This window comes from Melopsittacus undulatus, chromosome Z, assembly GCF_012275295.1.
Source record: "Melopsittacus undulatus isolate bMelUnd1 chromosome Z, bMelUnd1.mat.Z, whole genome shotgun sequence".
Taxonomy (NCBI): domain Eukaryota; kingdom Metazoa; phylum Chordata; class Aves; order Psittaciformes; family Psittaculidae; genus Melopsittacus; species Melopsittacus undulatus.
In genome coordinates, this window is record NC_047557.1 from 8,709,772 (window position 1) to 8,736,178 (window position 26,407).

The window sequence follows — 26,407 nt, forward strand, 5'->3', positions numbered from 1 at the left end:
GTCATGCTGCTCTTCAAACCCTTGCACCCAGCTGACCCTCAACTTTAAAGCAATGCAAAAAACATGTATTACAGAAAATCAGGCCTTTCATTTGTTTTGTTGAGTCCACTGAAAATACCAATTATTATGATATCTTTTGTTCAGAAAGTCAACTAAAAAAAAATAGAATTACCTTTTCTTAAAGGTATTTTATTAACTTTGAAATGATTTTACTAACTTTGAAAGTAAGAAAACTCTTTCCTTTTCTGCTTAAACATTTCCCAAAACTCAACATGTAAAAACATAGCATTTGCATTCTGTTTCACTTTTTTTTTAACCCAGCTACAGCTCTCCAACTGGTAGCCTGGGGGGACAATTCTGTCTGGCCCCAGAAAGATATTCCACCATTATATGACCTTTTAAAATGTATCTGCTATGCAGATCCCAAGTAAATTGCCATAACAGAATCTAGCCCCAGGTTGTTGAGAAATTGTCAAGAAGTCCTGCTTTAGACAAACTTTAAAAATTCTGTGGAGAAAAATGTCACCATGTTTTTTTCCATGGGAACAGAAAGTATTTCATTTGCTGCTCATGTCTCACTGTTGGATTGCTGCAAGCAGCTGGTCCAAATGGAGTGAGTCAGTATAGCAGCATCTCAAAAAAGGATTTTTATTCCTTTCTGTTTGTTTCTGAATTCTCCCCTGCATTTCCAGCTCAGACTGATCTCCTTTGACCACTACTGTCAGGACGGTGTAGGAGCAGACACCAGAGTGTTAGGAAAGAAGCAAGATCAGCCACAGGCCTTTGTCCTGGTTTCTGAAGTCCATGACCCTGCAGAGAACCTAGCACCTGAACAGGCTGAAGAAACCAGGCTGTGGTCATGAAGCCTTTGACTTTCCCAATTCAGAGGCTGCTGCCTCCTGGGTGAGAAGGAGCAGCAAGGAATGCAAGCAAATACCAGTTACATGTATAAATGTGAAAGTGCTTAAAATATGTCTATTGTTTTTCATAGCAGGACAGCTTGCTCTAGTGTGTAAGATTGGCTTAGAAACAACCCTTACTTCTTAAGTTAAAAAAGTCATTTAAAGCTTCTTTGCCTTTACCTTTTCTCCCGCTGCACACATCCAGGCTAGACCTAAATTCTTCATTTTCTTTTACAATATTTAAACCTCTACCTTTTATTTCCCTCCCTATCCTGACACAGCTGTAACATGGCCAAGTGCAGATCACACTCACTCCTTCCCACTCACTAGCACCCTGTCTATCCCTATGGCCTGAGCCTCCACCACACCAACTATATCAGCATCTCCTTGTGTTTGTCCTCAGACACTGCCTTATACACCCTCTCATATTCAGACTCAATAAGTTCTCCTTCATACCTATTCACTGTTCTGCCCTTCTCTCTCCTTTTTCACTAGTCCTTCACTCAGTGCCCATCTGATACCTGTAACCTCTATCCCAGCTGAAACCAGGGCAAGCCAGCATGTTTCTCCCACTGGGCAATGCTGATCATTCCCAGTGAAATGGCAGCACCACAGCAAGGAATCACTGTCTCACTATGCAAAAAAATTACACTTACACACTCCTTGAAGACAGTGACTCTCATTCTCACAGGATGCTGGTTTAGGAAGTCTTGCACACAAGGTTTAGTGTGCCACAGCCTGAACATCAGCCTCTGCAGGACCCTGGAGCTTGTCTCTGTGCAAGGCAGAGACTGCACTGGGTCTCTCATTTTCCCATTGCATGTGTTTAGATTCTTCTGTGTGTAGGTATGCTAAATATCAGAGGATGTGAAATATACATATGTGCTGGTCTCAAAGGTTCTGGTGATAATTCCCCTCACAGTTATGTAAATAATAGAAATGTGACCAATTCGTGTAAAAGGGAAAAAAGAAAAAAAAAACCCACAAGAAAACCACAAAATTCCAATAAAATGACACTGCTAAGGCTGCTAAAACATGTAGTCAATATGAGAGGAATGCTCTTCACACTGGGCAGTCATGGCTAATTCTACCTGTATTAGAGTGATGCGACAATACAGTCCTAATTTCAGGAGCACTCCCTGTTGTCACACAAGACACATTTTAAGAAGACATTTGAAGACATTAAACTAGTGAAATACAGAGACAGATGTGTTCTAGGAAAATGTTTTAACAGAGAAGAGAGAGAAAAGTGTAGGTTTGAGCGATATTAATTAGGAAGACATGACAGAAATTAGAAAAACGAGGATATGGATGGAGCAGCAGAGGCCAACTAGTTACCCCAAGGTGTCAAATAGGATGTAGATAAATTAAAGCTGGTGAAATTGCTTTACTGGTGCACTTGGAAATTCATTCCTCCACTTTCTGAGAGCAGTGAACACCTGGATCTGCTGGCTCCTTGCACACCATCAAGCAGCAGACACTGTCAGGAGAGTTCTGCACCGTACCCTTACCTTGTCCCCACATGTGCCTCCTTGGCATGTGTCTGTTCCCAATACCCACTGGTGTGGCAACTTCAGCTTCTCCCCATGGGGAGGCTGTGAAGAACCTCCTTTATGCCCACAGAAACCCCACCACAGAGCTGGTTTCCCTCTACTTCAACTCAAGATGGTCTGACATCCCAGGTGTGAGCAACCACAACTGCTGTATGTTCTGCTTTTCTATGAATTCCAAATGGACTTTCACACTGCAGAGGGATGTCCCACCCCTTTTTGAAGTGCCCCACATTAAAAGTAGCACAGAGTATTCTAGCTTTGACTACAAACTGTTGGGTTTTCTTAGGACAATAGATCTATATGGCCTAAAGGAAATATATTGTTTGGCTCTTGGTACAACATGGACATCGAGTTTCATCGCAGATGCCTGTATGAAGTCCACTTGAAAGCTGCTAGTTGGCCACCCCATTTGGAAAACGAGTCTTCTCTGAAGACACCAAAAGAGAAGAAATAACAACGATTGATGGATAGTAGTAAATTATGTTAGTTGTTACATAGTTTAATTCCCCCACTAAAATTCTGCTGGCTCCTAGCTTATGAAAAGAAACGGGAGAGCCAAAGGGGAGAGATTGAAGGTGAGAAATGCAGTGAGAAATGAGGACTGGACACAGGAGGGTGTGAAGCTCAGGAGAACAGCTGAGGCATGGGTAGAGCTTGTATCATGTTGTTAAAAACACACCGACAGTTCAAGATTGCAGTGTGGTGGCAGAAAGGTGCAGTGGGAGATGCAAGGCAGCAGGCAGGTCATGATGGTCTACAGAGTTTCAGCCTGGAAGCTGAAACAGAAAGAAGAAAGGAACGTCAAGGGACCAGGACACCGGCAAAGCTATGCAGGACCTGGGAACAGGGGCATTGCAGATGAGGTCTAAAGTGCATTGGCAGCACTCCATAAGACACAGGAGTGGAACAACAGACCCTGAGGTACATCAGAAAAATATTGTTCAGCACCTGCTCACAATGTGCCTCCAACATGCCCTGCCAAAGCTGGCAGTTTCTCATTTAATAATAAAACTACAGACTTTCCTTAAATTCATCCAGGGAAATGAGCAGGTCCAGGATTAAGGTGGTAAGAAATAGCGGCCTCATGTGGGCAACCATGGATCAGCCTAGATATTGGGTTCCCCTTGTAGCAGGACTGACTCCCTTTCACAGAGCTTTAGGATCCCTGGATGAGGAGAGTTATTTATCAGCTCAAAGGTTTTGGGGGTTTGTTTTCTGATTCTTCTTTTTTTAAATAGGAAGATTCACATCAGATAGATGAATTATGAGGAAACACCTGGGAGAAAGTAGGATGGTGGCTGTTACCAGTACTACGATTAATTGTACTTTTTTTCTTCTTTCTCTCAACCTGATTTCAAATTTCCTAAGAAAAGTCTCTACCTGAGCGTTTCTCCCTGTAGCCCACCAAATTAGGTTATATCCTTTACTTTGCTTGACCTGGTGGCAACACATTGTGTTTCAGGTGCCTGAACAATGTCAGATCGTCATAGCTACAGACTATGGACCAAATCTAAGGATGTAATGGAAGAAGCCACTACTTTGAGTGCCTGAGTTGAGGCAACATGGGAACAATTTTCCAGGCTCATTAAGCATGCCTGCCCACTGGGATGTTTCTGTTCAGATCAGCACTTGTTGTGGTCCTCTCCACTCAAAAGTACCTGGCATAGACAGACAACCAAGGAGATGTTAATGAGGTGTCCAGCTTAGTTGGAAAGTAAGGGAAGGGAAGGAGGTGCTTAATGCTCCTATAGGAAGCATTAGAGGGGTGCTTAATGCTCCCATAGGAAAGGGGAAGGAGGAACAATAGTTTATTATTTGCTAGCTGCCCTCTGTCACACTCCAAAGCAGCCACACTCTGACACTTCAGCTCTGCAGAGTAAGGATAGGACTTTGCTCCAGCTGATAAAGGAAGAGTAGTGTGAGTAAGAAAGAGAAGGAGCTGTTCATCAAACTCACTGCACAGCACAACCAACCACTGCAGTTTGTTGGGGGAGGCTTTAGAGGGAAGAGGAGGAGAAGGAGAAGTATTAGGGCTGTGAGCCACTATTCATTTACAAACTATAATTAATTTGATGTTTAGATTAATTTCTGATGCACTCTCAAAGGTGCACTGAAAGCATTTTTCCTTTATTATAATGTTGACTGCTTATTGGGGAGATAAATCTAACTGTCAGTTATGCACTGACTTACCAAAACTTTCAGACCAAGCAAGCATGTATGCATAAGGAACAGCTGTTTGCAGCTCTCCCATTAAAGGGACAGCTCTGTCTTTCCCCAATAACTCACAGTAAAGAAAATCTATACACTGTACACAGGGACTTCTGCTTTCTTTTGTAGCGTAACAATTTATTAGACAAGAATATGCTTTCAGAATCTGTCTTCTATTTTCTGTCTGTCCATGTGTCTATCACAGTTCTATCCATCTCTCCACACAAGTGATAGACAGAGTCCATCCAGAATATTTTCAGGTTATGGATATGTTTGTGCATGCCTACTCACATGCACACTTACAAAATCATTATAAATGTTTTTACTTATGGGGTTAATTAGATGGAGGAGCTCATTACTGTAGGGTCTTTGTGGCTACATTTAAGACCCTTCAAAAGGAGGAATGGCTATTTATGTGACTAATAGAAATGACTGATGTTAAGAGTTAATGCCAGAAGAAAGAGAGGAGGAAAAAATAAGATAAAATGAAAAGAATTTTAAAAGAGATTAAAAACTTAATGCTCTGGGCTTCGTGTCAGTCCATCAGTACTGGGACCTGGGAAAAGAACCTGACTGATCCCTCATGTGCCTTGTCCGCTAAAAACCCTTTGATGCTAGATAGGGTATATGAACCCAAGTCGTATACATCTGGTCCTATGTGTGTTCCAAGGCTATGATTGTTTCGAACATGAACACACGTGTGTATAAAAGTGACAGAGAAGGGTCTCTAGTGCTACTTTCATTCAGGCCAGAAGTTTTGGTTCAGAAGTCAGAAATAATGAGCAGGGCAATTTCTGAGCTCAAAGTGATTGATCTGCAGAGCGCAGACTTACCACATCCTGGTCTTGCGAGACTTCAGACCCACCACAGTATTTTGGTTACCCATTGCATCTGGTTTTATTTTCTTTCCCCAAAGATCTCTCTGAAGAAAGGTGAATTCAAGCTGTAGAATGGATGAGTCTCTATAAATCCATTCACCCATCCATCCCTCCCCCCGTATATCTGTCTTCAACTTCTTTATATCCATCTATCCTGTCTCATTCACTGCACAGGGCTGCTTTTCAGCATTTTGAAGTCTGTCAGCTAACTAGTAACTGAGAAGCTGTTCAATAGATCCTCACAGCTCTGTGCTTGGCCCCAGGCCCTCCTTCCTGCACAATATTCAAACCCTGCTATGAATATGAATTTATTATTATTTCCTCATCTGTTTTCCTAACGTCCTTCCCAGCAGAGCATTTGAGAGGTTCACAGAGTTAAGTAACAGCATTTTCACAGTGCTCATGGTGTCTTCATTTCACCAAGGGGGTGATGAGGCATAGAAAGATATTTAAAACTATTTAGTAATTTTGAGTGACTAATCTGAGATGCATGAGCCTGATCAGTCTGTTTGCTTGTTTTCTCAAAGTATTCAGCACAACACAGGGCATGCTATGTTTATGTTCACTCCAGATGCAGGTTTGGGCAGCAACTTTTCCATCTGTGAAATCTCAGATAGTGCACCAAGAAGAGGAACACACACTAAAGCTTTATCTTCTCTGGCAAAATAAAGAGGCATTACACATTTGCTCAAACACTGTGCCATAACTACCCATATCTTCTTAACATTGTGTGCCATTGGCTCTATTTGAGTCATGGCAATTAACCCATGGCTGGACATTTCTTGGACATGGCTCAACAGTGGCAAAGGCAGGGACTGTCCTTAGACAGCAGTATAGATAAGGCCACTCTCTTTTGAGGGACAAGAGGGTATAGTCATGTAGATTCCAGCCATGATGTACAATTTGCACTCAGAGGCTGCACTATTTTATTTACTAGTATAAAAGAAGCCTAGATCTTATTAAAGGAATTTTGTGATATATGATACACCCAGCAAATCTGGGATTGTCATGGCAGAAATAGGGATCAATTCCAGCTCTCCAAGGCAACATTTGGTTGTACAACTACAAAACCATCCTTTCCCTGCCTTATTTACTGTCTACATTCCAACACATGGAATAATGAGTCTGATACATTGCCATTTTCCTCACCCTGTTATGTTATTCATTCTCTACAGTAATTAAAACAAGGATGCCATGAAGAAGAAAAATACAGAAATGTGTAGTTAGAAGCAGCGCCTTAATGCATATACAAAACAATACAGAATTAAAATTTTATAGGTAACATAATTCCTTGCATTTCTAACTCTAGTGCTTCAATTTGCAACCTTAGCATTGTTTTAATGTACTGGTGCATGTGATATTTTCCCTTTTCAAGTAAGCACACCAGCATAAAAACCAGTCCCTAGATGAGATTAACATCTTCAGATAGAATATATTGGTATCTTCAAAGGTTATAAACAGGGTGACAACTTGCAGGTCTCCATAAAAATATGTATGCCTTTCTTAACCATATATATTTTCATCTGTTTCAAATCCCCAACTAAATTTAAACCATCCCCACTCTCTCCAGTCTCGATCTGTAATATATCACATATGTATAGGTGTGTACATTATATAAGTACTATATATATTTCTGCAGTACCAATATGTCTGCAAGTTATTAAAAACAATGAAAGCGACTGAGCATGTAGTTTGAATTTGGGCAACATGCTTCAATGCTTGTTAGCCTTCAAGGTGGAAAAGCTTTTCCTTATGTCCAGTCTCTTCATTTTCAATTTGTGAATCATAGAATATCTTGAGTTGAAATCAAGTCCAACTCTTTGCTCCTCACAGTACTACCTAAAATTAATCCTTATGATGCTAATCCAGATGCTACTTGAATTCTGATAGTCTTGGTGCCATGACCACTTCCCTAAGGAGCTTGTTCCGTGGACTGACCACCCTCTCAGTGAAGAAACTTTTCCTACTGTCCAATCTGAACTTTCCCTGATGTGAAGAGACTATCTCAGTCTCCTTACTCTGACAGTTCTCCTTGTCCATGCTGATGGCCCTGTGATGAACTCACTCTGCTTTGTCACTGTCTTTTCTATGCTGGGGAGAAGGTATATACAAAACTAGATGTCCAAGTGTGATCTAATGAGTGCTGTCTAGAAAACAGTAGTCACTTCACTAATTGGCTGTTCTTTTGTTAATAGAGCTCAGGATGCTGTTGGTCTTCCTTGCAGGCCAACGCACATCTCTAATGACATCCTCAGTGATGTAAGCCATGGAAAACCTACAGACAGTGACACTATGACCCTTTCACCAGCTGACCTCCAGTGCCCAAATATTTAGCCAGGCATGTTCATTATTATAAAAGGCAGGCAGTGCATCTAACATACAAGAGCTGCTGCTGTCCTCGGCTCCTTCACAGGCAACAAGTTTCCTCCCTTTTTGGCAACATGACCTGCAAATCTGATTGAGTTTTGACAATTTAAGGGTGAAGTTATATGATTCTTGTAAAGATAGATCTCTAATGACCCTTTAAAATCCTTGTCTAGAAGGTTTTCCAGAAATTCTAAAGCATTAGCCTTGGTCATTGTGGGTCTCCTGGCATGGCTGAACAGGATCCAGGAAGATTATTATGCTATTGGGCTTTTGAAAACGCTTATGAGAAAAGAATTTTTGCTAGTTGATTTTAGGAATCAATGCAAGAGCCACTTTTGGGGGGGCAACTCATATTTTCACCCCATCTCTTCAAATTAAGAACCCTGTCCCTGCCTTTCTCATGTGTTCAGTTTTTCTAATCAAAGGCATTTTCATAATTTTTTTTTTCCAGCAATATTTATATTCCACTCTATTTCAGCAACTAAACCAGAAGTTAGTTTCCCCTTGTCCCACCCAAGGATGGATCAAGTGTTCAGACAGGTCATTGGGCAGGGGGTCCAGAAGCCAGAATTTGATCAGGTTTTAGTCAATCTGTGAGAAGATTCAAGTCCCACAAACTAAACATAACTCTTCTGAGGGACTGCAGAAGTTCATGGAGATCTCTAGGATTACAAATACATTTTTGAAGGATTCAGGATATGCTTTTGACTGCTCTGCTGGCATACCCATAGGAATTTATCAACACCCACACTCCAATATGAAGGTGTTTCATTCCCATTGATGTTGATAACAGAAGAAACCAGCTAATCATTTCCCTGTCTATTGTGGGTAGTTGAAAACATTCACGCTGAAAGGACCACAGATGTAACAGCTGGTTAGATCTGGAACAGTATGTTACCTTCCAGCTTAAAAAGCATTTGTCTAACTCTTTTCTTTCTCCTTTTTTAGTACCCAGCATAGTTCAGTGTCAGTTCACAACCTCTTGGAATAGACTGGAGATTTTCTCTTTTTTTTTCCCAATGATTCACCGTGTATGAGAAGTTTCTTTCACATTTAGTTTTGTTATTTGGTTTTCATATAGTGGCCTTTATAGAAAGTTAAGCATTGGTTTGAAAAGCATGGCTAAAAACTATTCATCGCTATTTCTGGCTTCTGAACAGGAACTTCCAGACTGTCCCACAAGAGAAGCTTCAGGTCTTTCTATACGTATTGGGTTGCCTCAACCTACCCATAATGAGGTATCAGTTGTACCACAACATAAAAGGAAGAAGTGGTTAGTCATCCATCTAAGCAACAATCATGAGGAGCAAAATGAGGAGATTCTGTAGTTTACCACACCAAGAATGGATCTATTTCAGAGACTTTCCAGGGCATGAAAGAACTGACAAAAAATAGTCACTAGTCAGCAGTATAATTCACAGTGCATCTTCACAATTAGTTTCTTTGGGGAGTTTATGGATGTTTTGGTTGTTTATTCCTTAATCAGTCAAGGAATGAATTTGTTTCCCCACTATAAAATGTTATGAAAAAGAGGGTCACCTTTTATGATGATTGTTTCTTATAGACCAAGAATGATGACCAGTCATTTCTGTAGCTGAAGTGTTCATACATAGCTTCTTTCAAAAAGCCACAAATAACAAGGAGTGTTATCCAAGAGGGAACTTGGGAGCAAAGATATTAAGATAAGAAATGGATTGTGACATGGCTGGTGGGAGCTTCAATAGTTATTTTCATTTTATTTATGTTATACAGCTCAACAAAAACAATTAAAAAATACCTTCATCTTGATTTAGCAGTGCATCCTTAACAGAACATTTACTTAAATCCCACTCCTAACTTGTGTAAAAAGCACACTAAGCTCAATCTTTGCTTCTGGTTTTACACTGGCAAAGATATGGACTTGTATCATCAAAAGCTCATCTGCTTTTTCCAACCATGTACTTTCCCCATAAACCTTAGATTGACCAATGATGATGCCAAATATATACAAGGAAGGCTCAGAAAGCAAGTTAAGAAGAGCTCCTTCCATTTCTGAAAGCATGTAGGAAATCACTTCAGTTCTAATCACCATTCAAAGAAGACCAAATGCTATTCATTTATCTATGAGTAATTTCTCACTGGCTAGTTTGTTCCTTGTAAGGAAGACCATTGCTATCATCTGTGTTGGAAAATTATGCTTTCTTTAGAAGAATCACAATGCTTTTTGTCCACAGCACAATATGTTGGTCCGATATTTGATTCATGGGGTTTCTAAAGAATGGCTGAAACCTGAGTCCTTCACTTATGAGATTTATTCAGTGGATGACTTACTTCAGCTCCTACTTAGCAGAACAGGTAGAGCCACAGTCCACAGAATCAGACAAATAGTTGCTCATCCTTTAAACAAGCCCTATTTAAAGGAAAAAGATGAGGGTTTAGGGTTAGCTCCATTCTTAGGATAGGAAATCTGTTGTAGTTTTCTATATGAGACTTTTTCTGGTTTTATGTCTTTTCAGAAAAAGCTGTTACTGATCAGGAGCCCTGGTTCCAGATGTACATGTGAATCAGAACCTTAGATCTGACCATACAGTAATTTAAGCTGTCAAAATTCTAGTTTAATCTTGACTCTCAGCCTTGTACTTTCAATGTGAGTCATACAGTACTTTCTATGCAAAACCAAACAAACTAACAAAAAAAAACACTAAACCCAAAACAACAAAAAAAACCAAATTCCACTCCCCAAGACCCCCCCCCCCCCCCCAAAAGAAAAAAAAAAAAAAACAAAAAAAAACAAACCAAACAGATTGTAAAAAATAACACTCATAGGAAGAAAAGTCCTTCTTGGCTTGAACCACCATATTCAGGGTCAGCATTTACAGCCTTCAACCTTCTTCAGAGAAGATACTGATTGTTTGAGGCTCTATCTGGAAAACTTCCAACTGACAGTGCACAATAACAGGGACCACTTCTCTGCACATTCTAGCTCACCCTGCCTTAACCTATAGAAGTAGTTTGATGCATGGGAAGATGGGAAGGTGACATAAGGAAGATGCTAGTGTATATCAAGCTACCTTCTGCACTGGGTGTTCTGACCTTTAGAGAAAGTTAATCATGCCATCTACTTTCACTCTTCATTTAATCTCCCCTTCCCATCTGTTCAGTTTGTCTCAGCTGGAAACAAGATGAAGAACGAGTACCAGTCAGCTGTCTCAGTGGTCTGTAGCCCACACTTTGGGGCCATTTATTATAAGGCATTAACATCAATTGTCACCTCTATCATGACTGTTACTAGAGTCCATGCCAGATTAGTAGGCAAGAATTGATTTTCTAAATATCTGAAATGTGAAATGAACAATAGACAGACAGATATGCAGGATCAGAAGGGACCATTCTGATCCTTTGGACTGAACTCTGAAATAACATATGCCAGATACCTCAGCTCATGTGACAGGTTCAAACCTTCTGCTTGAGTCATAGCATCCCTTTTAGAAAATATCTTAATCAAGATTTCATTTGATAGGTGCTCCACCCCTACTGCTAAACAAGATGTTCCAAAACTGTTAATTACCTTCACTATTTAAAAAATGCAGACTCAGTGTCTTATTTCCATTTTAAATTTGTCAAACGTCTGCTTCCATACAGAAGAAATTACCGAGTCCTTTTTTTTTCTATATTAAAAAAAAATAACATGTTCTATTAGAAATCACTTATAGTATATGGACTACAGTCAGAAGATTGTTTAACATTCTCGTCTATAAACTCATTAATTTTTCAGATCTAGAATTATTCTTATAGCTCTGAATAATTCTTAAAACCACCAGAACTAAATGAAGAATTCCACTGAGGATTTTTCCTGAGCCATACTCAGAGGTAACATCACCTTCTTATTCATAGGGAATATTCCTCACAGACTGACTTCATCCCAAGGCTGTGCTGAATATTTCAGCATAATCCTGAGAGCTCACTTTTGGCTGTTATCATGACACCCATGTTCTTCTTAGAAGCACTGTTTTCTAGTGAAGATTTCTCCTTCTTATGCGTGACCCACTTGATTTCTCATGTGCATACTTCATTTTGCATTTGGTTGGATTAAAATGAACACTGAGTCCATCCTCCACAGTGACCCAGGTCAACATGACTTATTACTGTTATAATTTACTTCTTCACCATTTTTGTATGATTGGCAAATTTTACCTATAATTACTTTTGATGTATTCTGAGCGATGTTAGAGAAACAGAATAGCGCAGAGCTTTCAGCATGCTCCTGGAGGAGCCTACTTGAAATTTGTCAATATTGTAAGTCACAATTTTCAATTTTTTTTATGATCTATTATCCAATTTTTAAGAAATTTGGTGTGGGTTGCCTTCATTTTCTATAAAGAAAGGTTCAAATACTACAGAAATGTTTAAGTATACTCTAAGTAAACCTACTTTATTAACCAAACTTGCAATTTCATGCAATCAGTTTCATTTGATAGATGTTATTTTCAATGAAACCACAGTGATTGGATTCATTGTACAGCTTTTAATTCTTTGACATATCATCTCATATCAAAATTTTCATAGTTTTACTTAGATTTATAAAATATTAAATGTTTACCAGGTCATCTAATTTACATCCTTAAAATTTAATAATAGATTTTTTCTTATGGGACACTGAGGGTTTTTTAATATTCCATAGATTTCTAAAATGAACATTAATGTTTCAGTAAATACTAAACCAGTACTTAACAATCTAAAGTTCCAACTATCTCATCCTACAGATGTAAAATATTTAATAATAGTTGTTTAGCACAGTTACCAGTTACTGACTGTTCATACATTATAAAAAAAAGGGATGGACGGATGGATGGATGGATGGATGGATGGATAACTGGATAGGTGGATCTTTCCTGGTTGTGATTAAACATCAGTGGGAAGTTAAATGTTCCAAAAAGTCATACAACCCTATTAGACACTGGAAAACAGCTGAAGTGCTATGCCGTAGGTCTGCAGACATACTGCTTTATTGAGTATTGCAGTACCCATAAATCACCTTACAATATAATACCTTTCAATGCACACATACATTATAGAGCTACTTACACACAGATTGTATCCTGAAATTCTTTACAGCACTAGAAAATTGCAAGACAGCAGCTAGTACATCATGTAAAGAACACAGTGCAGTAAAGACCTTGCAAGGCAATTAAAGGAAAACCTCCATTCTTTGATAAAACTAAAATAAGCCCAAACCATGGAGTAAAAGAAATGAACAGTCTTTGGAATAAAATGACTGAAATAGCAAGGCAGTGCAGAGGGGTAGGTAGCCAGGTTTTGATGGGAGGATAAAGGTGGGAGCAGAGGAGAATCCTGGATTTGAACACCTTCTCATTGCTCTCACAACAGCAAATACCTCCCCAATGTTCCTAGATCTCACCTTTAACGAATTAACAACAAAAGCAAGGAAGTCATCCACTAAAGGGACAGTTATATTAGAAACTAATTATATCAATAACTAATTATGTAATTACCAACTTAAGTGTTTTGGGGAAGGAAAGGAGTGGAGCCTCAGGTATAACCCATGTCCAGCCCTTTATGCAGCTTAGTCCATCTCAGTAGTCTGTCTGAGGTCCCTTCTTATGTCCTGGGTAGCAACACTTCGAATGCAAGGGAAGCAAGAGGCATGGACTTCTCCTGTGCTAGTACTCAGCCCTTGTGAGTGACATTTCTTCTCTTTTACCACATGACATGGTAATTTGCCTTCCACAGGCTGAAGAAGATCCCTGCTTTTCTGTTATTCTCATTTCCCTCTAGTGAAATGAACATGGGTTGAATGACCAAAGGGAAAAATTTAGAAGAATGAGACCTTCTCCTTAGTGACTTTGATAACTGGAGGAACAAGAAGGGCCAAGAAAGATCCCTCTTAGCACTCAAGCAAATACACTGACAGAATCAGAAAATATATCTTTGGCCTGAAAAAGGCTAATAGACACTGATTTGTTTCTATTGTAATCTCTTTCAAAGCGTTTCTCTGAGGTGGCAGTACCTGCAACAAGTATCTGGAAAATGTATGCAGCAAGAATCTGGAACATGAATCTAAAATTTCTTCTGAGTTTTAAAACAACTAAAATGCTTCTTTGAGGTTCCTCTTTTCCTTTCCATTGCCTGAGACCAGCCTAGCTACATGAGTGGACCTACTGTAGGACCGTCTGCCCCCTGTTCAGGACTCTGAATCAAAAGCTTGCATATGGACCTGCAATCCACTGTGTTCTTGACTTTTGATTCAGGGAATGCTCAATGTAGTTACCAATCTTTGGGCTTCATCCAGAGGAAAGCTTCTGCTAAAGAGAGGCAACATGTTATTCTAACCTGGTAGCAGATCATCAAAAGGCTGTTTCGCACATTAACCGCTAATTCTCCTTGCTGCATGCAAAGAGAAACAGCAAACTCAGAAAGATCGATTAAGGATCCATGGGAACTTAACGATGTGCTCATTCAGGACTGCACTTAGTACACAAACTAATTCATGGCCATGCAGAGACACTACTTACTGTGAATGGAAAGTTTACAGTTGCAAAACAGTCTTCAAATTCACTCCAAGATAGATTGCTAATTCCCTCCTTTATCATCTCAGCTGATTAAAAACAGAAAAACAGCCCTTGAGTAATATCAGTTACCTAGTTACACTTTACTTTGATTCTATAAACCCATTTTTGATCATGCTGATGTCATGAGAAAAGCCTGCATGCTCCATGATCAAGACTTCCTGTGGAAGAAATGGGGTGAAAACACCCTCCAAAATGCTACCCCAATTTCTTCTCACTAATCATTTACACAGTCATGCAGGAAAAGGACAGGCCAGAACACGTAATGGACTCCAACGTCAGTAGCTTCCTGGAAGATGCTTTGCAGATTCAGGAAGATCAGATACCCAGAGCTGCAGTCCTAAGCAGATTTCTTCATTCTTTGCTGCTTTGATAAATCATTTATTAGAACAGCTTTTTTACATAATCCCGGGGTGGAGAGAAAAAAAAAAAAACAACATCCCCCCCATAAAATAGATTTATCACAAAATCCTGTCCTCCTACCAACCATCTTCAGACCAGAACATATATTTCTCTGATTATTAATTAACTGATGCACAGGAACAGCTTCAAGCTTTTTAACCTCTCCTTTTCTCTTTGTCCTTCAAGACGTAGATAACAATGCAGTGGTCGTGTTCAAAATGCAGATAATTTCTTGAGTAATTGTAGTACTATCAACATGCTTTGAGCCCTATACTCATGGGCTCAAACATTAAGCCATTCAGAAAGCAAGTATTTAAGTTATTTTCCCACTACTTGCATTCTGTTCCTTGCCATACATGTTTAAACCTGCACAGCACCATTAACACTGCTGATTTTGACATGGAGAAGCAAAGATGTTTAACAGCCAATAGTGCATATCACAACAACAAAGACATATAATACACCAGTAGGTATTTGACCTGTAAAGAGAAAGGAATACGATATTGCCAGCACAGCTTGTCTGTCTGCCTATCTGCCTATCCCTTATTACTGTGACATTCTAACTCTCAGAACAGCGCATAGCTTTTCTTCTTTTTGGAGTCCATCCAAATACCTTCAATAATATGAAATACAGCTCCACATAAATAACAGGAAAAGGGGGAGAGCCAAATGCATCAACAACATCTGAGCATGTCAAGCCTCTTGAAACTAAAACAATGAAATGGAGACACAGGAATTAGCTGCTCTGTCCCTAAGATGTGCTCACAAGATGCATTTGCCCTCTCACCCCAGCCCCCCAAACCTCAGCAGCTAGCCAGTGAGGATTTTTGTATTATAGCAGTGGATATCAGAACAACTATGGAGAAAAAAAATATAACAATCCAAATGTGGTCCTAATCCATAGGTAACTAATACCAATAGCATCAGAGTACAACTCCCAGCTTCATTATCTGGTCCAAATGAAATATAGTGAGCAAATGCACTTCTGATCTCTCTTATTAGCCCCATTTGTTAAAACGCTGTATTATTTACAGCTTTGCACAGTGTAAGGAAATGGCCTTAGAATTCCATCTCGAAAGCAAAGTGATGACAAAAAGTAGTTTAGCTTTGTGAGCTTATATAAAGGCAAAGTTCTTGCAAAGATGCAATTGTACTAGCATCCCAGCACCAGGGCTCATGACCCAACTAAATGTCCAGTCTTGGCAAAAGTGGATTTTTATCATACTTGGCAGCATTTCTGGTGCGGTTTGCATGCATTAGGAGTTTGATTCAGCAATTAACATCATTTTGAGGACTGACTCACCTAGGCATTAGTCATTTAACAGCATATTACTACCTTGAGACATCACTCCCAACTACAGAAACAAGTAAGTCCCACAACAGATTTAAGCTAGATGCCAGCTTTCATTGCAGTCAACACTGGTCCCTGCTACACAACCAATGGAACTTGATGCATTTAGGCACATCTAGGAGTGTTCTGAAAAAAGGAAGAAATCATAGAACCATAGAATCAAGTAGGTTGGAAAAGACTTTTCAGATCATGACATCCAAGCATTACCCCAGTACTTCTATTGTCTTAGAATCATAGAATCATAGAATATTCTTCCTTGTACATGCCTAGAAGGTGAGCTGGTATGAAAAGTCTGGATTCACTTTGTCTTTTAAAATGTGTATATGACATTTAATAAATGTCATTCACTGTTTCAAAATATTTCAGAGAGGGTGTGTCATGAAACCTAGAGCAGCTGCTCAGCTACTTCATAACCTATACTCCACTGACTATATTGGCTGGACCTACACTCATTATTGTATTATATGACTTGCTCACAAATGGAAGCATGTGTAGACACACTCTATATGTGCACATTCAGTCAGTAGGAGGTGCCTTTCAACAGGACCTGTAGAAATCAAAGAATAGAAATCAAAGTTCCCAGGCAAGCTAAGTTCCCTATAGACATGATATAAACTGCAGCCAACTCGGCTTTGATGTTTGATAGCTGTGTATATATTAGTAAAGTAAACATACCTGGCACTTTCCCCTAGCACTGGGGCCAGCTGGCACTGAATGGCCCACACCCAATCTATTAAATTTTCTCACTTTCCAGAATATTATGGCCACATCCAAGCTAACTACTGAAAGCAGCCTCTGTTCTGTGCTAATAGTTAGACTTTGTCCAGGAATTGTTTATAGTTAGGCACAAGCCAAAACTATGGCAAGGACCTTTTTAAAAATTCAGTCATACAGATTGTTTGTTTCCAGTTTATCAGAACTTCCCTGGCACAGTTTTAGTTTACTTTTATAGATGTAGCTGATAGGTCTTGGACAGCAGTATTAGCAATCCAGAGGTGTTTTTAAAAAGAGCTGGTTTTCGCGACATTCTGTATTGAGAGGTTTGGGGTAGCTAGACAGCAAATTTCAATTTTAAATTCAAGTAAAACATTTACAAGGATGCTTCCAGCAGTATTTAAAGACTGAATCAGTTCAAGTGAAATCAGGAGGTGTTTAGTTTATTCCTTTGCTGAGATCAAGTCATAGGACCTTGTTGACTAATAGATTATTCAGCTAGTCAGTTGTACACTGGGAACATTACCAGGTGCTTACTGGCTAAAAAGTGATTGCAAAAGCAGATCCATTGCCATTGAATAATACTACAGCTCATTACTCACAATAACTCTCCAGTTTTCTGTCTGGAGATTGATGACTGCTGCGAGGCTTGAGCAACACTTTTGCTTATGTCTTCAAGCTGCAGTGTTGTTGGTACCTCCTCATCCAGGTGGCTGGCAGGAAAGCTGCATGGACAGCCAATTAATTGGAGCCTTGGCTTCACGGAGAGGACAAAGAGGGATGTCTGATTATTCCATGGACCTCCTTTTTAAAACCACATTTGCCATATTCAGTAATACTCTTTGTCTCACTTTGAGGCTAGGACCATAAGTTTTATGACTTCTCATAAACTTATGCTATTAGCTGAAGCAAGGAGTACAGTTTAATGCAAGCGTGAGAGGTGTCTTTTGCAAATGGAAGCTACCCTGTGTCATATGTGAGACTAGGAGGAACTAGACCATGGAGGAGGTGCTGCTGAATGCATTTGCAGTACAGCCCAAGGCTGTCAGCCATGCCTGGTTGTCTGGAGCAGGTGTATACCTGGCAGCAAATGCTCAGCATTAGCTTTGTGAAGGGCTCTCAAACTGTTTCTTCATTTCAGCCTGTCTGTTGAGACACACTGGGTTCCTAGGGTTGATTTGTGCCGCCAGAGCTTTGCAGGGGTGGGAAAACAGATGGCTTTGTCTGGAGCACAGACTGGCCTAGGCAAGTATTACCAGGGTTTGTGCTCAGAAATACTGTTGGCACACAGGGACATTTCTGGCAATGGTAGAAGAGGCAATTCTTATACAACGTGATGGCCCCTGCCTCACTAATATCTCAGACCCATGGTCACCCCAGATAAAGTTATATACAGTCTGGCTAAATAAGACCTTTTTCTGGAATTAACATCGGGGTCAAAAAAAAAAAAAAAGAAAAGAAAACAAAACAAATGAAAAAAGGAACAACCAAACACCCTTCCTAAAGCTTCACGGCTTGGATGCATTGTATCCTATGTGGTCCTGACCTATCTTGGGTCTTCTCATCTCCAGAGAGCAAGACTTCCATTGAGACAAAAAATGTCATTTCAGGTGGCCTGCAGGTGCAATATTCAGTCACTGTATGTTTCTACTGCTGGGCACACTCCATGGCTGATTGGATGGTTTGCTGGAAGGGTATGAAACTACTTATGGAAGCCATGTTTGGAAAGCAGCAGTGTTCATCTTTCTCAACTGCAGAGTCAACATAAAGTCTGCAGAAATTGCCAGTTAATAAAGCTCCTTATCTTGCTTAAGTGGCCAACAATCAGACTATTCATGCCAATGAACACCATAATGGAGAACTTATTAAATTCACATTTTACTTATATTGCCATAATAAAGATGTAGCAGTAGGTGTATCAGATTCCCCTCATAGTGAGTATTGGAAGGCAAAGGAAAGGTTATGCTGGTGAGTGAAGGAGGGTATAGAGATTTACCCCAGTCATGATGGAGGGATAAAGAACAAGACAGAGCTCCTTGAGGCCATGCATCATATCTGCTGACACCCCAGCTCAAACATGACCCAAATCTCGTGTGTTCTGGTTCTGTGGCACCAACATTTGAATCCTTGTGCTTCACATGATCTTGTGTCCAAACTGGCACTCAGACCAGCACTACATCCTGGGACCCTGATCTGTAAAACCCCTCCTACCTTTTGTCCCTCATTGGCAACCATCCTCTCCTCACTCTCCTTCCCACCCTCCTCCCTGCTTAATCCCTCCCTCCCACCACCCTCACCCCTTCCCCATGTTCATTCTCAGTGGTCGTTGCATGTACTTGCCTTGGCTCCCTTCAGATCATTAAGCCCTCTGCCTTGCCTCATGTTTCAACAGGTTTTGTGAGTTTTGACAATCCTGCCAGTGCCCAAGCTGCTATCCAGGCTATGAATGGCTTCCAAATTGGCATGAAGAGGCTGAAGGTGCAGCTGAAGAGGCCAAAGGATGCTAACCGTCCCTACTGAAGAGTTGTGGGAACCACTGGATACAAAGCACTAGCACAGGTAACTGCATGGGGAAGAGGTGTCAGCTATGGTTGTAGCCTCTCTTTGTGTTGTAGACCCTCAAAAAACTCTGTGACTCTCTAGCTTCTACCTTTTCCACTTAGGCTTCTGGCTAGAGCCACACTCCACAAATACGCATGCACACATAAACCAGGAACCATTTGTGCGTGCGCCTGTTTAGAGAAAGAGGTGGAAGGATGCTTAACAAGGGATGAGCCAAGTTCCCCAACCCAAGGGCATCCTACATCTCTAGAAAGTCTTCCTGGTCACTAGAGGAGAGCCAGAAGCTGTCTTGATTCCACTCGCTCAGCCAAAGACAGCATTTCTGATGGCTGAAGAAAACCTGCAATTAAGAGATGGGACTGAGCTGCAGTTTAATCCCAGGTGACTGGTCTGGGACAGTGTCTGTCTCAACAGCTCTGTGTTGCAAACGTTTCAAAGCATTCCTCATTCTTCATGCGGTATAGTCTGTATCCAATTTCATCCCAGCATAATAACTTTATGTAAATATGTCTCTCTGACAACTAAATAACCCCTAATTTCTTTCTTCCCAAGACCAAGAAATAAATAGAAGGACCCATGCTCACTTATTCGTCAGTTAGCGTTAACTTTGGTATCTAGATAAAACCCAAGCAAAGGCAAGGAAGATTTGCTTGAGTGAGGACCTAGACAAATTTGATCAAGGGTCATATTGTTAGACTCATGTACTTTGTATTATTGGAAATGAGCCAGCTTGATGCTCCAAGGGACTAACTTCTAACACATTTAACGGTGTCAAAAATATCAGAAGCAACAGCTTGTTATGTTGGAATCCCAGTAATAAAAATTGAGATGTTTCCAAAAGTGGAAATATTTTCCATTATTGGCTGGATTTTCTATTAGAAAATTGTTTGAGAAACAGAAATATAAAATTGCATGGTTTTGTTACAGAGACAGGAATTTTCCCTGTTGTTAAAACTGTCTATACTAAGGATTTCACAATAAACCCAAGCACCCAGGGTGACCGTAAACTCCAACAAGCAGTCTGTACTCTCAGATTAGTGACAGGGATATGGGCTAGGTGACCTTCCTAGGCCATTAGAGCTGTAATGTCTAAGATTCAGTGATTTTGATTCAGAACATTTTCGAGCCATCTAAGGTGTAGGCAGGAAATCCCTCTCTTCAAACTTCCAAAAGAACTATGAAGTGTTCTAATTTTTCACTGTTATCTCTAGTATCTTTCTAAAATGTACTGTTACAGTCTTCAGAGCAGTACCCTTTCCATGGAGAATTAAAGAATGGGATGAAAATGTGTTTGAAAAAGTGCTGTCCTGAAAGCAACATGAAGAAACCTTTTAATAAACATATTAGATGCATAAGCAGCATATAGCCTCTATAGTTCAGACTCTCCTTGATATGTGACTAAATGACGATAACTGTCAATGCATTATCCCTCTTCAAATACCTCTTTTCTTTTCCTTGCTCATGACAAGGCCTTTTGGAAGCTTGAAACCAAAATATGTTTCTATATCCAAATGCTTTTTGCTTCATCACACTGGCTTTTTTTATTGCAGGTTTTGCTGGGGGAGAGTGGGAGATGCATGCATGCAATTTTGTTACAGCAGGGACTGCCTTTGTCGGGGACATTTTCAATGACAGAAGCAAAGAGATCAAGGAACAGAAGTGCCTCCCTAGTCTGATGCCAAACAATAATGTTATAGCATAGCATAGCCATAACCACTGAAAATATGCTTGTTTCTTATGGTCATGTAAGAAACTGCAGAGCTGTAGGTGCAAACGTTGTTAAAGATTCACTGGTATGAGTCTACAGTGTTTTCATTATCATGGATCATTATGAAGGGCTCTGTCTCTAGCTTTTCATGATCAGGTTGCTGTTGAGGTCTCAGGTTGTTTCCTATAAGAAAAGATGACTCAGTAGTAGAAATGAGATTTATTGCTTGGGTTTTGATTTTTTTTTTCAACAGTAAATGATAAAAAAAGGAATCAGCTGATAAAATGGAAGTAAAATTCCATATCTCTCTTTGGGCATTTGTTTTCTTTGCTTCTGCAAAGCAGGAGAACAGTCTTTATTTGCTGTCTCTTAGATAGGAAGTCCTTTTGTTTTTTTGGATTTTACTTGGATTTCAATAATTTTCTGTCCAGTAAAATCAGTTAAGTTGTTACCACCAGATCACTCTCATCTTCTGCTTATAGGAGCCTTTATTAAAGGTACAATCCCTGTTGAAATGGAATAAATGCAGATCACAGGTCCTTTTTCTCTTGTAGACTCCTAGCTTGGTCAGCCCATCGCAGGAGCTTGGCTCAGCACAGTGTTATTGTACCCCCGTGGTTGATCGGATGGGCACCTTCCAGTCAGCCTCCAAAATACTACTGGAAGTCTCTGACTTGCCCTTTCAGTGTCATTAATGCCACAAGAAGTCTCCTAAAAACACCAGGACAGAAGGCAGCTAGTCCCATGGGTTCAGAACAGATAGCTATTGCAAAGCTTGAGAGCAGGCAGCTCCCTTACCTTGCAGAAACACAATAACTCCTGTATGTTTTTCATCTAGTTTTACTTTGGTTGCAGCTCTTCGGGGTCCTTAATTCCAATTTGAAGCATGCACATAACCATATTGACATCAGGGCAATTACTTATGTGCTTCAAGAGGATGCTCAAGAAACTTTTTAATTGTGATCTTTCTAAGGAAGAGCTTTGTTTTATTGAATTTCTTTCCAAAAATGAGAAGATGACAATAAAAAAAACTGGGAAGCACCCAGTTTGATGTAATCCACTAGAATGTTATTTTCTAACCAAGAAAGATCTTCACTCAATTTTTGTTCTAGATGCACATTTTTTTTTTTAACTTATAAATCTCCCTTTTGGGACACAAGCAGTCTTGGCCACAGTCTTTTGTTTTCATTGCAAGTGCTATCAAACATTGAAAGGGTCTCTGTGATGTGCCAAGAGGCATATGTGAGCCCTCTGCATTGCCAGCACCACAGAGGACTACTAGGACAGGCAGAAAGATGAGCTCCTCTGATCTTCCCCATGGGAGCAGCAGTAATCCATGTGATTCCAGCCCTCCACACTGGGGTCTTGAAGCTATTTCCCCAGTGCCACATCCATGCTAAATCAGTAGGAGCTATGACAGGACAATATTGCCTAGAAAGCCCCATAACTCTTCCAGTGTTAAGGACTTCACAGAGGAGCACAGAAGAGTCTACCTGATATATCAATAAAAGACACTGCACAGAAGAGCAGAAAAAATCCTGACCATTCCCCTTTGTGGCTACACTGCAGTAACTGATCGTTAGCAAAGTATTACCACCTCAGATAGATACTTTGCTGTTGAGGCTTCATTTGAAGCTGAAGATGGAGAGAAATTTGTTTGGGACTGACCTGGAGAACTGCCTGGCATGAAAGAGTGAGACAAAGTGAGTGTGAGTGAAGAAAACTGAATGAGGCAAAAGTGAAGCAGAAGAGTGCAAAAACTTATCAACAGTAATATATTTTCTTCAGCTGTGCTTCTACAAGTAGTGCCAAAACATCAAAAGAATGCATTGCCCAGGCAGCCTGCTTCTCCAAAATGCCAGGGGAAATAACAGGCTAAAGCTTGAATGCTGAACCCCAATGTTCAGGTCCTCCTTCACAGCTTCCTGAACATGAGCTTATGTGTGGTTTATTGTAGATGGTGTGAGATGCTCGTCTCTGCAGCTAGTTGGAATAGGTGATATTTTCTTCCCAGAGGAAATGTTTGGTTTATTTTCTTTTTACTGGAATGTATAGTTTACCAAACTGGAAAACTTTCCATTTCCCTTTTTTTATGCTCTGATAAGAGAAAAGAACCAAACAACCTTGTTTTAAAGTAAGCAAATGTGATCAGCCGAAATTAAAACAAACAAGAAAAACCCAAATGCCCATAAACAACAAGGTTGTGAATGGAGAATTTCAGGTTGTTTTTTGTCATTTTAGATCAGTTCAATGCAAAGCCTAGTGAAAGAGTACTTTTTACTGAATTTTTGGTTGCTTGTACTTCTCAGATAGGCTTGCATTACTTCCAGTGAGAGGCTATTCTGCAGCTGCATTGATCTCACTGTTTCTTTTAGGCTGTTTGTCTTAAGATTCACACTAAATATCCTTTATCAGGTTCTAATACCATTTCTTGTAGTTATGCCTCCTACAGTCATGCTAACCAATTTCTCTTCCCCCTGTACAAATTATAGTCTTTTCCCTCCTTTAGTCATCACTTAGATCATTTAGGACTTGCTTACATTATGGAAATCTGCACTAGTATAATTACATCAAAACAGTTATCTAGCACAAGCTTTAGTATGAGTGAATAAAGTGAGAACAAAATCAGCACAGCTTCATTTGGGAAAGTCTGTTTAGGTACTGGAAAAACATCAATTCAGCCAATAATTTTTGCTTTTCTTTGGATTACTTTTGCTTTTAATTTCTATTGACAATTGTGATTAAATTTAACATCCTTCACTGTGTTTGTAGCCTAAACTTTGTGCTATTGTGCTCATACATGAAAGAATGGAAGTGAATGTTACTGGGGAAGGCTGAAACAGAACTACTGAAGGTGTTTGCAAAACTGACAAGGAAACTCTCTTCTTCTCTGGCTGATCATTTTTAACCTGTCTGCCCATTTGAATTATTAATAACTTTATTATAGTAAAATTCTCATGTCTGTTCTATAAAACACAGTTTCCATACCAGAGCATGCAAAATCCCATTTGCTAATTATTGTAGTTATTCTAAGATTGGCACACAATATAATGCACTGATGGAAAACGACAATAATTAATTACTGCATTTACTCCAAAATTACAATCAGTAATTACTGCTCTGAGACTGAATTCTATTCAGCAATATTTGGAACTTGTTCTTCCTCAAAGCAGGGCAGCTTTTCAGGAGTATTGCTGTGTTTGCATCTAAATGAGTCCATGTAGGTCACTAACGGATCCGCACTATTTGTCATGAGAGTGATAGAGCAGCACAATGCAATGCCATAACACTTTCCTTCACTTCAGAGCATGAATTCTTCATTAAAACCCATGTCCCCATTTTTTCAAAATGTTAGATAATGCAATTATTTCAGAGTTAAATAATAGATAAGAAGCAGTCTCTCATTTCTCATCCCACTGTGATGCTGTTGGTTCTAATGCTCTAAAGTAAACTTTCAGATGCTTGTAAGAACTTTTCCCAATGACTCAGCCAGCAAAGAGCCTGCTGAGTTGTCCCTGCTGTGAAAAGACCATGAGCTTGGTATGGTTGTGCCACGTCTGAAGGCTTCCAACAGCAAAACCTCCAAAGCCCCAGGGTTGACTGGAGGGTGGCAGTGTTACATTCAACCAATTGACCAACAAGATTACTATGGGATCTCATATGGGCCGTGTAACATAAATTACCAGAGAAGGTCAGATTTAAAGCCTTTCTGAGTTAAATGGTGTGAACTTTGGTTGTGTCAGTTAACGGGCAGCTGCAGTAACCTGAAAAGAGTAGCCTTTGAAGGAACTTTTTTATTAGGTTCATCCAGCACAGAGATTTGCTGGGGCACTGCACGAGGGACTGCAACTTGTAGAAAAGCTAGGAAATAAAATAAAGGAGAGTAGATTTTTTAAGCAGCCGTGATTTGAAATGAGAGCCAAGAAATGGAAAAACACAGGAGACACCCAGAGCTAAAACATTTGTTCCAGCAGAAGCAAACATTGACCGAATGAATGTCTGCTAAATAAAATAGGTAGAAAGAGAATGGTGGGGGGGAGGAAAGGCCCACAACATAAGAGGCTAGTGATAATCCTGGGTGAGATTTAAAAACAAGTGTGGTCATTTTCCTACAGGACCTTAGAATAAGAGCAGAGTCAGCAAAATCGTTTGATACTGGGACACTGGGGAGAGCAGTACACAAAAAGAGCAGACAGGAAAGAAGCAAGTTACCAGTTTGCAAATACAAGTACTTGGGGAGAGAGCAAAGGGCAAGCTGTTTGAAGCTCAGTGTATGAAGCCATAAAGGTCTAGGACTTAGGACTTCAGGCAAGAGATGTTCTTCTTAAGACGACCCTATGCTTCATATGCTTGAAAGCTGGTAAATCTGTCTCTGGTGTGGTTAGTCAAAAGAAAACATCAGTGTCATGAGCATGCTTTTTTGTCCAAATAAAGATGATATGGACGGTATAGGCCAAAGGCAGGGCACAGCCCTCTGGCCCCAAGGAAAAGTGAATTAGCAGAGAAGGTTAATGCAGGAAACTGGAAACTCTCAATAAAGTTAACATTATAAGTTAGCTCCAACACATGGTTCACAGGACACAGGTCACTTGTGCATCATTGATCAGTAGGCTGAAAATTATCTGATCTTTTTGCCAGTGACCTTTGAGAGCTGCTGCAGAACCATGAATTGAGGCTGTATGGGGTAGTGTTTGGCACTTACACTGTAAGTATAAAGAAAAGGGAGGCTAAAAAACTCCATGAAATTTGCTCTGCAGGGGAAAACTGCTACAGGAGTTGGCAGGAATCTTAATAAGGGGTTGCAGAGTGCTCCATCACTGTGAGCACCTTAAAGTGATGTCCTTATAGTTTGGAAGGCATATACAATCAGCTGCACTAGAACACTGTTTCTCATTCCCACCGTTATACCCAGTAATACATCAAATGCAATAATTGCATATTTGAATAATTCATGGGTACGGTAACTTTGGCCAGATACAAGTGAATATCAAAACTCTGGTCTCTGAAGTGTTTGATTCAGCTGTAGCAGAGAATTGAAGGTTTACTGTGCAAACCCTGTTTCTCATGTGTCTTTCATCCTGCCCTGTGACTGCAGCTAGAGAAAAGACAGGTTTTATTTCAAATGGTTCATTTTTCCACTTAGCTGAGGTTCATCCAACATTTTTGAAATATTGGTAGAAGGATGAGCTGGAGGGG

General features: G+C 40.0%; 1 protein-coding gene across 50 annotated transcripts in view; it reads left to right on the forward strand.

Annotated features, from left to right (window-relative positions):
• CELF4 (CUGBP Elav-like family member 4) overlaps positions 1-26,407 on the forward strand; it is a 709,268-nt gene that overhangs the window by 667,316 nt on the left and 15,545 nt on the right. For 49 of the 50 annotated variants that reach the window (XM_034072596.1, XM_031043795.2, XM_031043757.2 and 46 more), the window contains one exon: positions 19,334-19,461. In XM_034072596.1, coding sequence (XP_033928487.1) covers positions 19,334-19,461 — 128 coding nt within the window. Of the gene's footprint in view, positions 1-19,333; positions 19,501-26,407 lie in introns of those variants that run through there. The other variant, XM_034072597.1, reaches the window with a different exon arrangement.